The following is a 17,170-nucleotide window of genomic DNA, read 5'->3' on the forward strand; positions in this document are numbered from 1 at the left end:
CAGTTGTGCAGGGTGTGGTCCGCTCTTCTGATGTCTAGCTGTCACCCCATGCAAAATATTAAGAGAGTGATTCAAAACAATTCATTCAACTCCCTGCTGTGGCTGTGTCCTGCAGGAAAAGACTTTAGGGTTACAGTTGCCAACTTTGTTACTGGACCCTGCTCCTGTGCTCTTAATGGCAGCTTGTTCTGCAGCTATTAGCAAGTGATAATACAGTGGTACCTCGGGTTAAGTACTTAAAATTCATTTCGGAAGTCCGTTCTTAACCTGAAACTGTTCTTAACCTGAAGCACCACTTTAGCTAATGGGGCCTCCCGCTGCCGCCGCCCTCCCGGAGCACGATTTCTGTTCTCATCCTGAAGCAAAGTTCTTAACCTGAAGTACTATTTCTGGGTTAGCGGAGTCTGTAACCTGAAGTGTCTGTAACCTGAAGCGTATGTAACCCGAGGCACCATTGTACTTAACTTGCTAAGTAAGGGATTGCTTAGTGGACACTGTCACCAGCTAATAATACTTGCAAACCACACTGCTGTGAAAAGTGTTTCTGTCTGGTTAGTTAGCAACCCAGTTCGAGTCTCTGAGGAAGACAGATTGAAAATGACAGTGGTACAGTAATTAAAAGCAACCTTCCCCCTCTGGGGCCCTCCAGATGTTTTTTTGGACCACAACTTCCACCAGCTCCATAAACAGCATGCTGCTCTTCAAAGATCTGTTGCTGAGTTTTTAATAGCACTACTTGAGCTCATCCACATTTCCGCTTGTCCTGTTACCTAGAAAGCAGGGGCTTGAACCGTTTTCGGCTTAACCCACACTTTCTAGGCATGAATCCGAGCAATTTCCCCCTTGCCCTGCTCTTTTCCCAGGGAAAACCTGCACTTCAGTGCTAAATTGGAGCAAAATAAAACACAAATTGTCACTGTTCTCCCGGGGAAAAGCAATGGGACAAGTGGAAGTGTGGGTATGTCAGGATTGACTCTAAACATTACTTCCCCCAAAGAACCCTGGGAATTGTAATTTAAAGGTGCTGGGACTTGTAGTTCTGAGGGAGAAACTACAGTTCCCAAGATATTGATTTACATGATTTACATGTATGGTGTGTAGTCAGCCATAGAGCTCTTCCTGCTCTGTTTGATGCCCACTGGAAATCTGTGAGGTAAATTTGGCCGAGAGGCTGTCCCAAGATCACCCAGTGAGGTGCAGGGCTCGTCTCCCAGGTCCTAGTCCAACACTTTAACCACCACACTATGACCACCATTGGCCACTATGACTTAATAGAAATTCTATGTCTACAAACAATATGCCCTTCAGGCCCTGTGTGTGGCCTAGATGGACCTAGGGCTGATCCAGCAGGGATCTCCATAAGTCCTCTTTCGAAGATGTTTGCTTTCAGTCCTGTGCTTTTAATGTTGAATATCTTGGCCTTTATTGTGTGCTGCTTTTCCTTTTTTGTAAGTTGTGCTGGGTTTAGCAGCTGGGTTTAAATGTGTGAATGATAAAGAGATGTGGGGATCTGGTCCTTTGGATTACTGGAGGCAGAGGGAGAAGACACCGAGGTGGACATTTATTTGTGCAATCCTAACCATATCTACTAAGAAGTAAGACCTATTGAATTCAGAGGTGCTTACTTCCAGGTAAGTGAAGTTAGGATTGCAGCCTTCACCTGCCTTCCCGGGCTTTGAAGGCCAGCCCTTCTGACCTAAGAGCCTTGCTTCTTAATATTCTGCAGTGGGGGCTGACTGTTTCCTGAACAGTGAGGGGAAAGCGCTCTTGACATGCTCAGAAGTGTCCTTCATTGTTACTTCATATGTTCCGTCTAGTGCTGAACTCTCCGGGATTCACGTTATGTTCTGGAGTCAACCCTAGCTCAAACTAAACATTGCAAATAGGGCAATGGATGTGAGGCCCTCTAAATCCTTCAAGGGGCCTATGGCAGCTTATGGGAAGGCTGTAAGAAGACACCCCACACATACACTGTATGGATCTGTGTGGAGAAACAGCTGCTCTGCCCTGACAGATGTCAGGCAAAGCTGGCACATTCTGGAACCGGAACCTTTTTTCAAATGGGCCTGTCAGAAACTGACCGACAGGGAGTTCTGCTTAGTTACAGGCTGGCTAGTGAATCGAGGGGGTTAAGAAGAGGTGGGCTGCAGCCTCTGTGTGGGGCAGAGGGGTGTCTGACCCCGAAGGGTGTGGGTGCCGAGGAGGGGTGGGTGCGAGGAGGGTGGCAGGCCAATATCAGAGGTGGTTTTAGGGGCTGTGCTGGACACTGGTGCCATGGGGAGGGGGGCAAATTTTAGAACTGTATTTCCTCGCTGAAATTTGAGAGCCCTGTTTTTCCTCATGGACCACCCTCCGCTGGAACACGCTTAGTCTGTCTTTTGGTGCCACCACCTCAGGGCAGATCCACACCATACATTTAAAACACCCCCCGCCCAATCATCTTGGGAACTGTAGTTTGTTAAGGGCACTGGAAATTGTTGCTCTATGAGAATGGTAGCTACAGCTCCCAGGAGTCATTGGGGGAAATAATGTTCTTTAAATGCGTGTTAAATACAGTGGTACCTCGGGTTACATACGCTTCAGGTTACAGACTCTGCTAACCCAGAAATATTACTTCAGGTTAAGAACTTTGCTTCAGGATGAGAACAGAAATTGTGTGGCGGCAGCGGGAGGCCCCATTAGCTAAAGTGGTGCTTCAGGTTAAGAACAGTTTCAGGTTAAGAACAGACCTCCAGAACGAATTAAGTTCTTAACCCGAGGTACCACTGTATATGGTGTGGATCTACCCTCAGTGTTTACTGCACTGACTGGCAGCTCCCCTTCAGGGTTTCCGACACCTGGTGATGCCAGGGATTGAGCCAGGGACCTTCTGCATGCACAGCACGTGCTCTGGCCTGACCCACAGCCCTTGGGAGCCCCAAAGCACCCCATCCTTGCTTTTTTCCACTCGGTTTGCCTGGGATTTGGGGGGAAAGGCCTCTGTCCCTTTGGGCCTCTAAGCACTGGTCCATGTGGGTTGTTCTGGGGCAGAGCAAAGGGACGAAGGGTTGTGGGGCTGGGTGGATGCCTGAGTGCAGGAGGGGAGGGTCTTGAGAATAGCCGGCAGGGGCGGTGCCTGCTGGGTTAGCTCCTCTCTCTCCGATATTTCCCCTTTCCTGCTTCTCCCTTTTGCGCAGGTCTGGCTCTGGCAGCGACAGAATCAGGGATCGGCCCAAGATGCTGCTGCCGCTGGTGTGGGGATTCTGGTGCCTGACAGCTCTGATGCAAGGAAGGACCACGGCATCTGCTGCCTTCCTGCCCCCCAGTGTGGAGAGGCTCTTCAAGGAGTTTCGCAACATCTTTGAGCAGAGCCGGGTAAGGGATGATGATGATGATGAGAGAGGGAGAGAGGGAGCATCAGATCCACACACACCCATCCCACATAATAGAAGGGATGCTTTAGATGCTCTGTGAGCATCTGTAATGAGTTGGGTTTTTTTAAAGGGAGGATTCTTGCAATAATCCTGGTATCCTCTGGCTGATTTGGTCTGCGACTCCCACCAGCCCCAGGTTGGCGGAGGCTGCAGTAAACACTGCACAGCATCTAGGAATTCTAGAGGGAATCTGCCCATCCTTTACATTTAAAGCCCAAGATCTTGAATAACTTTTCTCCATCTCGTTCTCATTATCGTCTAATTCCCCACAACCTGCTCATTCTTTTTCTTGCTCATGATGCACTCAGGTTGCATACGCACAATACATTTAAAACACATTTTCCTTCTCCAGAAAGGCTGGGGTGGGGGGAGTCCTGGGAACTATAGTGTATTATTGGTGGTGCTGGAAATGGTGGCTCTGTGGGAGTAAACTACAGTTCCCAGGATTCTCTGGGGCAAGTCGTGTGCTTTAAATGAATGATGTGCTCACAGTTAATGTTTGTTTGGGTGTGTGCTTTCCCCTGGAGGTGGATGAGAAAGTGTTCCAGTGCTAATTACATTATGGGAATTTAGAATAGCATCAATTCCCAGCCTTTGGGAATGTAAAATGTTGATTTCTCAGAGGTTCACAAGCAAATTTCTCATGATTTTTAGGTTCAAAAGCTGGGGTTTGGGGGTTAAGAATGCCTAATTCTACATATTTGGAAAGCACAATCCTTAATTTCTGCGTTGAAATTTGAATGCTGAAATTAATACAGTGGTGCCTCGCAAGACGAAATTAATTCGTTCCGCAAGTCTCTTCGTCTTGCGGTTTTTTCGTCTTGCGATGCACGGTTTCCCATAGGAATGCATTGAAAATCAATTAATGCGTTCCTAGGGAAACCACCTTCAGACCAGGTCCGGGGACAGTCTGTCCCCGGACCTCTTCTGAAGGCTGGGGGGGGGGGGACAAGGGCTTTTCTTCCCACCCCCAGCATTTTAAAAAACCCTGGGACAGCGGAGGACTTCTCCGCTGTCCGGGGCGATCTTAAAATGCTGGCGGGCGGCATTTTAAAATCGCCCCGGACAGCGGAGGACTTCTCCGCTGTCCGGGGCGATTTAAAAGCCCCTGGGAAGGCAGGCAGGGGGGACAAAGACTTTCGCCCCCTGCCCGCCTTCAGAAGGTGTTCCCGCCCCCCGCCCCACTTCGGAACAGCTTTCCGAAGTGGGGCGGCTGGGGCAGGTGTCCCCGCCCCCCCGCCCCACTTCGGAACAGCTTTCCGAAGTGGGGCGGCTGGGGCAGGTGTCCCCGCCCCCCCGCCCCACTTCGGAACAGCTTTCCGAAGTGGGGCGGCTGGGGCAGGTGTCCCCGCCTCCCCTCCCCACTTCGGAAGAGCTTTCCGAAGTGGGGCGGCTGGGGCAGCTGTCCCCGCCCCCCCGCCCCACTTCGGAACAGCTTTCTGAAGTGGGGTGGCTGGGGCAGGTGTCCCCGCCCCCCCGCCCCACTTCGGAACAGCTTTCCGAAGTGGGGCGGCTGGGGCAGGTGTCCCCGCCCCCCCTCCCCACTTCGGAACAGCTTTCCGAAGTGGGGCGGCTGGGGCAGGTGTCCCCGCCCCCCCTCCCCACTTCGGAACAGCTTTCCGAAGTGGGGCGGCTGGGGCAGGTGTCCCCGCCCCCCTTCGGAACAGCGTTTTAAAATGCTGGGGGTCGGGAGCGAAGCGCTGCCGACCCCCAGCATTTTAAAATCTCCCCGTGTCCCTGGAAGATTTTAAAATGCTGGGGGTCGGCAGCGCTTCGCTCCTGACCCCCAGCATTTTAAAACCTTCCCCGGGACACGGGGAGATTTTAAAATGCTGGGGGTCGGCAGCGCTTCGCTCCCGACCCCCAGCATTTTAAAACCTTCCCGGGACACGGGGAGATTTTAAAATGCTGGGGGTCGGCAGCGCTTCGCTCCCGACCCCCAGCATTTTAAAACCTTCCCGGGACACGGGGAGATTTTAAAATGCTGGGGGTCGGCAGCGCTTCGCTCCCGACCCCCAGCATTTTATAATCTCCCCGGGACAGGGGGAGATTTTAAAATGCTGGGGGTCGGCAGCTAACGCTTCGCTCCCGACCCCCAGCATTTTAAAATCTCCCCGGGACAGAGACTTCTCTGCTGTCCCTTGGAGATGTTAAAATGCTGGGGGTCGGCAGCGAACGCTTCGCTCCCGCCCGCCAGCATTTTAAGATCGCCCGGGGCAGGCGGGGGGGAAGGCAGGCGGGGGGGGGGGAGCAAAGACTTTTGCCCCCCGCCGGCCTTCAGAAGAGGTCCTCTTCTGAAGGCCGGCTGTGGGCGAAAGCCTTTGCTCCCGACCGCCAGCATTTCCCTATGGGCTTTCGTCTTGCGATGCAAGCCCATAGGGAAATTCGTCTTGCGAAGCGCCTCCAAAACAGAAAACCCTTTTGTCTTGCGGGTTTTCCGTCTTGCGAGGCATTCGTCTTGCGGGGTACCACTGTACTTTGTGCTGGCATAATAAACCTATTAAATCTACTCTTGTGAGCAATTTCAGACTCGGTGGTCTTATAGAAGTCTGCATCAAAGTCCTGCCCTGACAGCACAACAGCTTGTGAGCATTTTGTGGGTGTGGCATCTTGTCTTGTAATGGTTAATTTCAGTTAATTTCTAGGCTGAAACTTCAAGTTTAAATCTAAATTGTTTCTGCCTTGCTGCAGAAATCACACTGACCTGTTTATTGTTTTCCTCCATGAGAATTCTTAGAAGCTGCGGAAAGGGGAGGGTTCTCACCTGCAGGCACTGAGGATTCTGCTAGACATCTTGGGCCTTGGCAGTTAAACAGTTAAGTGGTTTATGGCCAGCCATACTTGAGAGAGATCTCTCATCTGAAAGTACCCTTTGATGAAATTGACCAACTACGAACCATTAAGGCTGGCATTCTTGGTTGCTGTTCCTCAAATTTGTTTCTTTTTTTAAAAAAACCACATTGTTATTTATTTATTTCAAAAATAAACAGAAGACTAGTAAGAAAACAAACTTATGTTTATTATTATTTTAACTGATTCCTCTGATGAAGGCTACTTTTGGGAGAGAGGGAGAAGATGCTGTTGAGCTTCCAGACCGGTTTATTAATCATTCAACTTGATTTCTTTGCATGAAGTTCATGGGGCGGAACGACAATTATGGCTCTTTATCAATCATTATTTTTGTTTGTTTTTTGGAGAGGTTATACGGTGGTTGTGTCAAGCAACTGTTGACTCACACTTTCCCCGTCACTTTCCTTATTGTAAAAAGGTCAAATTAGGGTGGGCAAGAGGGTATCTTGCACAAACAGTGAGCATTTTGCGGGTGGCATCCAAATGTATCCTCAGAGTTTAGGTTTGCACAATTGAAGTGCAAATGAAATTCACTTTGAAAAAGAAATGGACTTTTTGTGGCTAGGAAAGTGATGAGGAAATGAGCGGAAAGGATAAAATACCGGAAGACACGCAAACACTCCAAAAGCGAATTGGAATGAATGCAGCACTAATGCTCACTGTTGTATAACCTCCCTGCAAACAAATAAAAATGAATGTTAAATAAAGACTGCACATAATCTAACCTCTGTGTAAGTTTTGTCCAAGGGAATCAGGATACACAATAAACAGTTCATCTGGTGGGACCCTCTGTCTCCTTTCCCTACACGGGATAATGATCCGTTTTTGTCTGTTGTGTAGGAGGACGTGCTGGGGAAAGACCAGCTTGAGCCCTCTGTGGATATCAGCAAGCTGCCCTCAAACTATCACAACGAGGAGAAGCACCAACGGAAAGTGGGGAATGCCACCGTCTACAGCCACCATGAAATCAGCAAAGTGAGTGAGCTATTGAAAACCAAAACCAAAATGAAGAACCATGGATAGCTAAGCTCAGCTTACCTCACTGGCTGGCAATTCAATACCTGGGGATGCAAGTTCTGATCAATGTAGCTGGTGGTGTCCAGGCCGTCCCTATCGTTGGGTAGCCATTTGGGGACATAAAATTCTAGACTAAAAAGGCATTTTGTCAGTAACATATAAAATATATACACAAGGCAGCAGAGGGCGGCTTAGATGCTCAGCCACAGTCAGCAGAACCCCTTTGGCCAGCCTGGAATAGATCTTAGGTCTGGACTCCCAGTTGCTTATCTGGCAAGGCTGAACCTTGACATGGTTCTTGAAGCAAGTTCACGTTTCCTGTCAGCTTTCACCCCTTCTGACAAATGGCTCTCGGTGTATATATTGCAACTCAAGCAACCAACCATCCCAACAAAGCCATGGAATAATCTTTTCCCATGTATTCTTTCCCTCCCACAGTCCACCATTGGTATTATAATCTGGTGCATGCTGTTTGGAGACTATGGGTTCTGTCCCATGCTAGCAGACCAACTGAAGTTAATGGACATGACTAACTTGGATTCATTAGTTTCCATGGGTCTAATCTGACTGGGGCCCCATCAGCACTGTACATTTAAAGTGGCATCATGCATCTTTAAACAGGCAGCGCTCTTCAGGGAAGTTTTTAATGTGTGACATTTTGATGTATTTTTAATCTTTGTTGGAAGCCACCCAGAGTGGCTGGGGAAACCCAGCCAGATAGGCGGGGTACAAATAATAAATTATTATTATTATTATTATTATTATTATTATTATTATTATTATTATTATAGCTTCCTCCAAAGACTCCTGGGAAGTGTAGTTTGTTAAGGGGTTCTGAGCATTGTTAGGAGACCTCCGTTGCCCTCACAGAGCTACAATTCCCAGAGTTCCCTGGGCAGAGGAACTGACTGTTGAGCCATGTTGAGAACCACAGCTCTGTGAGGGGAATAAGGGCGCTCTCCAGGTGTTGCTAGACTACAACTCCCATAATCCATGACCCCTGGCCATGTTGTCTTGGGCTGACGGGACAGGCATAGGCTCTCCACCTCTTTCCTAAGGGGGTGGCAAGTCTAGTGCAGGCACTTGAGGACACCCCCTTGCCCCTGTGAAGCCAAGTCAACTGTCCCCATAGCTCTGTGGAGCCTTGGCCATGAGGATGTTTCTGCCGTCCACCATGCTGCTGCCTCACAAATGTTTAAAAGTAAGGAGGCTTCTTCACTTGTTCTGTCTCTCCCATGCAATCTTAATGTTGTTCTCTCAAAATATGCAGATGACTGATAACCGTACAGGAGAGATGGTGTTTTCAGAGAAAACGGTGACTTCTATTGAACAGGCAGACGCCCGCCCAGAGGAGGAGGAAGAGGATGAGGTCAGTGTACGCTCAGGAGGGTAACAAGCCCAGTCACCTTTCCTCAGCTAATTTTTTGGTTGCGTGTGACTTGGTGTGTGTGGCAAGAGTCTAGATGCATCCCTCCAGACCTCTCTGTCTGGTCTTTAGACCTCTCTCCTTCTGCGGGCATACTTCATATCCCCCTTGCATATCTATGCCGGGCTTGAATATGTCTTAGAACTCTGATCATGCCTCTCAGTTCCCTGGATAGAGAATAGGGAGGGGTAGAAACTAGCCTGATCTACACAGCTGGGTTTTTACGCTGGGAAGTTTATAAGTAGGGATGGAAGGCTGCAGTTGCCCTGTGCTATCTGTTCCCCAGCATTTGATATTGCCAGTTCAGTTCAGTTCAACTACCATGGCCAATAAACCTTGTTAGATTAGTGTAACCTCTGCTTTCCCCAAAAGGAGGGATGGGTGAACTTCTGGTCCTCTGGATATTGTTGCCCTCATCAGGGGTCAGGGGATGATAGGAGCCCAGCAACATCTGGAGGGCCACAGGTTGCCCCCTCTTTCTCCCTATTCCTGTAGATTGGTCTTTTCCCTATCCCAGGAATTCCTCTTCCTCTGACCCCATCTTCTCTCCTGGAGGGGGTAAAAGAATGTGGACCCCCAGCTTGGAAACCCTCCCACCACTTCTCATTCTAAGCATAAAGTCCTTCTCAGGCTGATTCCCACAAACCACTGAGGTAATATCCTCACCCGGGTTGCATTTTATCTGTATCTTTCCAGGAGAAAAAGCCAGTGGCTAGTCAGGAAGAAAATGGCGCTGAGGCAGACAGAGAGAGCACTGGGCTCAGATTCCTCAAGCTGGGCCCACCCCAGCCTAGGCCTAGGCTGACCTTTCTAATCTTCCGCTTGCCCCAGCACCTTAAGAGCAAGCCCATCCCCGAAGCCAACTGGGAAAAGGAAGAGCCGGCCACTGACAGGAGGCACAGGCTGCTGGCCATTCGGAATGGGCTTTTGACAGCCCCCCACCCCATCAAGAAGAAGGCCCTGCCTGTCACCCCAAACCGCAAGCTCCTTCCACGAAAGCATCATTTCCTTTTCTTCTGGCGGAAAATATAAGGCAGGAGGGAAACCTCTAATTTGCCTGGGCAGCAGAGAATGTCTCTGGTTTCCTAGCTATTTCCTCTTTCACATCCACAGGGTGGCAGGCTGGGGAGAGAATCCTTCAAAAGGAGAAGAGAGTTTCTCTCAAATTCTTGAAATAAAAATCTTTCCTTTTGAAAACAAAACCCTGAGAATGAGCAATTTGTATTTTTCTTTTCTTCTTTAAAGTTAATATTATAGGATCAGGTTCTTGGATACAGAATAGCACAGATAGAACCTCCTGAATCCTGGCCGGGATTCAAAACAGCAACAACAACTCTTCCTGTGCTACCGCTGCATGTAACAGTGCACATGGGCAACATACACAGGTCTCTGCTTGCAAGGAGCTTACAATTTAAAATCAACAGTGGGAAAACAAGGCAGGGAGGGAAGAAACATGGGTGGCTGCTGTGAAATGTTCTTAAGCATTGCTACCACCACACCCACACTATACATTTAAAGCACATGGCTTCCCCCAAGGAACTCTGGGAACTGTAGTTTACCTATCACAGAGTCCAATTCCCAGCACTGTTAACAAACTACAGCTTACGGGATTCTTATCGGGAGCGGCATGTGCTTTAAATGTATGGTGCAGATGTAAGTATGGAAAAGGTAGGTGTTGAATTTGAAGGGTAAGAGAGAGGTGACAGCAGTTCCACCCCACGCATAGCTGGTAGCAAGGGAGTACAATTCTTATTATTTCCCCAATAATTCCCATAATTTTCTTACACCTGTCATATTGTCACTGACCTACAAGCTATAGTAATTACCAGCAGTGTTCGATATTACACCCTCAAACTGTGAGCAGTTTTTCCTGTTGGTTTCAATGAGAGCAGCCCAACTCCCCCACTGAAATCAATGGCCCGTCAGGTTACTTCAGTTTTGCTCTCCTCTTTGATTACGCCCAGCCCTGTTCAGAAATAGCAACATTTGGCTCTAAGAAAACAGACTGGAATCGTCTCTGTGCAGAGAGGAAGGAAAAAAGAGAGAAATATATATACACACACACCCTTTTCTGGCACTTTCTTCTTGTAGCAGGCTAGGAAATGGTTGGTTAGACCTAAAACCTGGCCTGTAAGTTAAATATGTCTGTGCTGGGGCATTCAAAGTTCTGTGCCAAGGTAACCCATTTCCCCCCATCAGTCTTGGTTTCAGGCTCACTGTCTATAATCAAAAGGCCTCACAACATGGAATAAAACATCACATCCCCAAATATATATGAAATTTCCAAATAAAGATATGCAGAATCATTTCCACACACAGCAAAATTTGGTATCTGACCAGCTAGATTAAAACATAGAGTTAAACTGGATAGTCACGAGCCCAGGAAACAGCAATCGACTGAATAAATTTGTGCTGATTGATGCTCAACATTAAATAAAGATATTCCATATGCAATAGAATCACAGAGTTGGAAGGGACCCATAGTATCATCTAGTTCAACCCTCTGCAATTCAGGAATACGCAGCTGTCCCATATGGGGATCAAACCTGTGACCTTGGTGCTATCAGCACCACGCTCTTTTGTATTTCCCCCCCTGTAAAAACAATAAAAAAATAAATCATTTTTGTTATTGTTTTTACAGAAAAACACGAGAGAGAAAATAAACAAGAACAAAATTCCGCCCTGCTTGAGACAGAGTAGAGCAACTTGTTAATCTGATAACAGGAAGCAAATTCTTGTTAAAATCTGAAAACTCAGTATATGACTAGCCGCTTCAACAGCAACCTTGTTCTTGGCTCGCTATATAGTTCCGTACCAAGAAAAGCTGTACTCTGCGACTGGAATAAATTACAAAACAATAAATAAGCCATACGTTTCTGTGCATTAATGATGGGGAGAGGCAGAAACCTACGCAGGGCAATGACACCCCATCCATTGGAAATCACTCACCCAAATGAATTTCTGAGGTTTTATCTGGCACTTCACTCTTCAAATTGAACAGGTTACACACTTGCACCGAAAAAGGAAACCTGAACTAAAAGAGGTTTCCCACATTATGTCTTCTTTTTGAAGAGAAAACAAACCACCAAGAGATCATTATGCATCTGACTGTCATACCAGACCATACTTAAAACTACGGTATTTTCCAGCTGTGCTTTATGTGTGTGTACTGTATGTAAGAGTAAGAATTGAAACAATTCTTGAAACGGGTGCTGTACATTGGAAGGCGACACTCAGCATCCTGTGTTTGCCACACCTGTGAAGGATTCTTGTGGAGATAAATGGCACAAACATTTTAAGACAAACATCTGTGTACTAGAAATGCCGCTTCCAAACTGAGGTTGTTTGCAGGAGAATTTGTGGCATGTAAGGCAAAACAGCTGGTGTGCCTGAGAGGGATAAGAGGTTTATTTCCAATTTTCTGACTGTCTTTCATGTGCTAAAAGCATTGCTCATGTGGGTGCTTTCTTTTTGTCTGATCTGAATTCTTCCACGAGGTGGGAGAGGTGACTAGATAGCTTCTTGGGGCTGCTGTGTTTTTGTTTTCTTTATTTATTACATTTATAACCCCCTCCAAGGAGCTCAAGGTGGCATACTTGGTCCTCTTCCTCCCAATTTTATCCTCACAACATCCCTGTGAGGTAGAGAGACTGTGACCGGCCCACGGTCACTCAGTGTGAGTTTCATGGCCGAGTGGGGATTCGAACCCTGGTCTCCTGGGTCCTATTCCAGCACTCTAACAACTACACCACACTGGCTCCGAGTTCCACGCAAGTGTTGGTAATATTAAAAGCTTTATCAATGGGTTTCTATACAGTTCTCTAGCAGGGCTCTTGATGAAGGCCTGCAGCAGAGTGCAGGAGCAGTGAAGCTCAGGCTGGCGACCAAATGTGACCCTACAGGCCTCATTAAATAACCACGAGGACTTTCTGTAGGCTGCACACCCTCCCTGTGAGTTCACCAGCTCTGCTCTACAACCTTCTTGAATGCTTTTGCCAGGTTCGGAAGATGTGCCCTTGAACTATGGTCCTTGCTTCCCTGGATGCAGGTTGTATAGGAATCTGGCCTTTGCAAGTCACCGCTGTTGACCCCACCCCTGGCATGTGGCCCCTGGAAGGCTGCCCAGAAGGGAATGTGGCCCTTGGGCTGAAAAAAGTTCCCCCACCCTTGTCCTAGTTCAAGGGAAGCAAGGAATGGGAGAGCTTGGAGCCTGTGCTTAAGCGCACAGTTAAATTCCCTATGACTGAATACAATGCTAGTTGGGAATATACATGGGAAATGGAGCTGTTTATATTCTGGTGTGGGATGCGGGTGCCGCTGTGGGTTAAACCACAGAGCCTAGGACTTGCCGATCAGAAGGTCGGCAGTTCGAATCCCTGTGACGGGGTGAGCTGTCGTTGCTCGGTCCCTGCCCACCTAGCAGTTTGAAAGCACGTCAAAGTGCAAGTAGATAAATAGGTACTGCTTCGGCGGGAAGGTAAACGGCGTTTCTGTGTGCTGCTCTGGTTCGCCAGAAGAGGCTTAGTCATGCTGGCCACATGACCCAGAAGCTGTTCGCCGGCTCCCTCGGCCAATAAAGCGAGATGAGCGCCGCAACCCCAGAGTCGGTCACGACTGGACCTAATGGTCAGGGGTCCCTTTACCTTTACATGTAGAGCAATCTATGGGAAACTTACAGGTTTGAGCTGAGGTAGGGAGAAGTCCCATCCTAGTAGCCAGCTAAGATGCTCCACAGAAGCCAACTGCAGTCTTAAATTCAGCCATTACCCAGCAACGAAATAGGGAACTTGCTAGTGCTATGGTCTTGTAGCCCTTTTTAAATATGTCCTTCCTCTCCAGCAGGAATGTGTGAGTGACAGTGACTGCCAAAAGGACCAGTTCTGCTTTAAGTCCTTCCTTGCTTCCCGGTGTCAGCAGTGTAAGGTCAAGAATACAGTGAGTACACCCAACTTTGCTGCCAGAATTGTTCCTGGAAAACATTTCTACCACAGAAAGGGGGTATTCTAAAACAAGAGGCTCCAAAGCAAAAGTCTTTCCACAAGAGTGCTGGCAACCTACAGTCCTAGTCTGCATGTGGCCCTCTGCCTAATTTCAAAAGCTCTCGAATGTGATCAGTTCAGGCCTCTGGCAAGAGGAATCTGCCCTTCCTCTGACAGACAGCCTGCTGGCCAGGAAGAGAGCAAGAGCGAGAAAGAAGAAAAGGGTATCAGAAAAAGAGAGAAAAGCGCCTTGGTTCTGTGCAATTTTGGTATTGGTCTGCTCCTATTTTGAAATGCAAACACAGAAGCTGGCCTTTTGAGTAGCATATCCTGAATAAATAAAATTAGGCAGGGTGTTTTCACTGGTAGTGCCTTTGTATTTTAAATGAATTTTCTAGTTTTGAGCTTCAAAGAATAAATGCTCTGTCGTCATCATGCTTTGTCTCCTAGATATGCAGGAAGGACAGGGAATGCTGTCTGGGATACCTCTGTGTGTGGGGCAGGTGTGCAAAAGGTGTGAGCCGTGGTGAGAGCGGAACAAGATGTGACCCACGCCAGGACAAGTGTGCTCAGGGGCTGTGCTGCACCACCAGCAACTGTAAGATGGTTTTTATGTACTCATGCCTCCGGCGTGATAATCTATTTCCCCCCTCCCTCGGATTTGGTCTGCTCATATTTTGTGATGTTGACTGCTTTACTTGGAGTTGCGTGAAAGCTTTTAAACTGAAAGTACCAATTCCTGGTATGGGACACGGGTGGCGCTGTGAGTTAAAGCACAGAGCCTAGAACTTGCCGATCAGAAGGTTGGCGGTTCGAATCCCCGCGACGGGATGAGCTCCCATTCCTCGGTCCCTGCTCCTGCCAACCTAGCAGTTCGAAAGCATGTCAAAGTGCAAGTAGATAAATAGGTACCGCTTCGACGGGTGTACTGCTCTGGGGACTATAATCCAGATTGAGACCACGGTGCACATGGAGAGGCAGCTAATCTTTGCCTCTCACACCATGGTCCTGATATAACCCCTGTCCTCATTATCACAATCTGTAAGCCAAGAGCAGGTATTGGTTATAGCTTGTGTTTGGTTTGGGCTACTGAAACAAACCACAAGACTGGATTTGCACATAATGCAAACTATGGTTTGCACTAACTATGGTTTAGCTCACAAGGAGAGGAGCTAAGCGGCTGAATTTTTCTAAATGTGCACCAGTATAGTAGCTCATTCATGCCACGACATAGTTTGTCTTAGCGTTACGTGTGAACCAATCCAGTGTATATTGTATAGCAGATATTCCAGACAGATTTTACTTTATGGATTTTCTTCACATAATCCTTTATAATCTCTATCCTATCTCCAACACAGCTCTCTCGTTCCCAGTCTGCACTCCTTATCCAAAGGAAGGGGAAGTATGCCAGATTCCCACCAGTTCCCTCTTTGGACTGATGGGTTGGGGCAGCCTCAGAGCCTTTCCCAAATCTAGCCAGTATTGCCCATGTGCCCAAGGGCTGAAGTGCAGAGCTAAAAGGTAAGGAGGATTCTGTCTCTGTAGAATTATTCACAAGAGAAAGCTGCAACTAAAGTAGCTGCAAGACTGTCTGTTTTGCATTGTTTTGGTTTTGGTTTTAAGTGTATCTGCTGTTTCTTGCGTTTTTAACTAGGTTGGGTTTTGTTTTTTTTCCTTTTTCTTTTTCCTTTTCCTTTTTTCCTTTTCCTTTTTATTGTACATCACATTAAGACAGTTGTGCAGAAGGCAGTTAATAAATTAATTACAATAATAATACCCCAATAAACTATGTGCTAATAAAATTGTACTGTTTTGCAAGACTGATTTAAGATAAAATAAATGAAGTCTTATATTATTGCATTTGCTCCACATATTGTTTTAGGGTACTCTGTAAGATGCAATTAATGTTGATTGGACTGGGATGATACCCCCCCCCCCCGTATTTTTTCATGTAATAAGATGCCCCCATGTATAAGACGCCCCCTATTTTTGGGACTCCAATTTAAGAAAATAGGGGGGAGATTGCCCTGTGTATAAGATGACCCACAGTTTTTCACATAATTTTTAAGTAAAAAAACCTAGTCTCATACACGGGAAAGTACAGTGTGTGGGGTGTGTGTGTGTGTGCTCAGTGATTTTTTATGGGGGGAATGCAGTGGTACACATACCCCTAAACATTTTGTGAATCTAAGTTTGGCCTCATTGAGGGGCAGTATTTCAATATGAGTAGGAAGATGAAAGTACCCCTAAACATTTTTTTTTTTAGAAAGCAGTGTGTGTATATAGTGTCTGTGTGCGTGTGCGCGCGCGTGTGCGTATATATATATATAGAGAGAGAGAGAGAGAGAGAGAGAGAGAGACAGAGACACTCATTCAGTCTTGTCAATCGGTTGCTTTCTCTCCTAGATATACAACAGCTTCTACATGTGAAAATCCAGAGAACAGTGTGGATATTAGTAGACCAGACCAACAGCTCTCTTTCTACCAGCCAATCCTGATGCGTCGTGACAAAGAGGATGCTTATTACGATGACTCTGTGCAAGATGGCCAACTGGCATTAGTCAATCTGCCCAGATCTCCTTATTCCATGGAAGATATTGGCCAACCAAAGGGGCTCAGTGAAGACTATGATGAGAAAAGGCAGTTGCCATGGGAGGAAGATATGGCTGATTCCAAACAAGCAGATTTCCAGGAACTCAAGCAATTGGCCAATGAAATGGGGCAGTACATTGGGCCTGGCTTTTACTAATTACCATTGTTTTTGGCCCATAATTTACATAGCTTGTTACACTTCAATGCTCACAACCCTTTTTATGCTTATCGTCTTAATCTCTGTACTTTCCCTCATAATCCACTTATTTCTAGATTCCATTTAGCAAAAAAAAAGTTTTTGTTAATTAAATCATTCACACCAGTAGCTGTGCAAATGTTGCTTTGTTCGCAATGCAGATTCATTTATTTAAGCTATTTATACACTGCTTAATTACCAAAGTCTCTTATTCTTTACACCGAAGAAATTTATTCAACAGTGGGAACTGTTAAATATTTATAGCCAAAAAGAACATCTGCATTCTGAAAATCCCATCTTCCGTACACTTTTAGGGTAATGGTTCAGTTTCGGCAGGAAATGGCAAGAGAACTAGGAAGCTGACGAGTTACTTTGGGGAGACTTGCTTATAGTATATCCATTGCAAGGGGTGCAAGCCTGGGTGGTGTATGGAGTTTATGGGCTGTCCCCCTCAAAGGAAAGCAGAGCAATACATTCGGCACCAGCTTGGCTTCAGGAGTTGCGGGAAGGAGGCATACAAGGCGCCACCCAACTATCTTTGGGACTCCACTCTGGATTTGTGTAGCATGGGCGTAGCCAAGTCCCCCCCCCCCAAATTAATACAAATACTTGAGTTTCTGTTCCCCCTAACATGAAGCCTTCTCCCTCCAACATAAATCCTGGTTACGTCCATGTTGTGTAGGGTTTACTCCCGAGA

General features: G+C 47.1%; 1 protein-coding gene across 5 annotated transcripts; it reads left to right on the forward strand.

Annotated features, from left to right (window-relative positions):
• Positions 1-1,129: 1,129 nt before the first annotated feature.
• On the forward strand, positions 1,130-16,599 carry DKKL1 (dickkopf like acrosomal protein 1). 5 transcript variants are annotated; one of them, XM_081169077.1, is made up of 8 exons: positions 1,130-1,153; positions 3,177-3,354; positions 7,104-7,238; positions 8,551-8,649; positions 13,546-13,641; positions 14,136-14,283; positions 15,044-15,206; positions 16,092-16,599. In XM_081169077.1, the coding sequence occupies exons 2-8, from the start codon at positions 3,217-3,219 to the stop codon at positions 16,432-16,434; spliced, it is 1,122 nt and encodes a 373-aa protein (XP_081025203.1). In that variant the 5' UTR covers positions 1,130-1,153; positions 3,177-3,216; the 3' UTR covers positions 16,435-16,599. The 5 variants fall into 5 exon arrangements, with proteins under 5 accessions (XP_081025203.1, XP_081025202.1, XP_081025199.1 ...); XM_081169076.1 differs by lacking the exon at positions 1,130-1,153 and adding an exon at positions 1,292-1,448; XM_081169073.1 differs by lacking the exon at positions 1,130-1,153 and adding an exon at positions 1,911-2,206.
• Positions 16,600-17,170: the final 571 nt, after the last annotated feature.

The sequence above is a fragment of the Podarcis bocagei genome (assembly GCF_964188305.1).
Source record: "Podarcis bocagei genome assembly, chromosome: 13".
Classification (NCBI taxonomy): Eukaryota; Metazoa; Chordata; class Lepidosauria; order Squamata; family Lacertidae; genus Podarcis; species Podarcis bocagei.

Bases quoted from the DNA above. Each gene is read 5' to 3' on its own strand.
- DKKL1 (XM_081169073.1), top strand. From the start codon at position 2,061: ATGGGCCTGTCAGAAACTGACCGACAGGGAGTTCTGCTTAGTTACAGG. The intron at 7,239-8,550 runs GTGAGTGAGCTA...CAAAATATGCAG, and splicing joins GCCACCATGAAATCAGCAAA to ATGACTGATAACCGTACAGG. The intron at 8,650-13,545 runs GTCAGTGTACGC...CTTCCTCTCCAG, and splicing joins AGGAGGAGGAAGAGGATGAG to CAGGAATGTGTGAGTGACAG.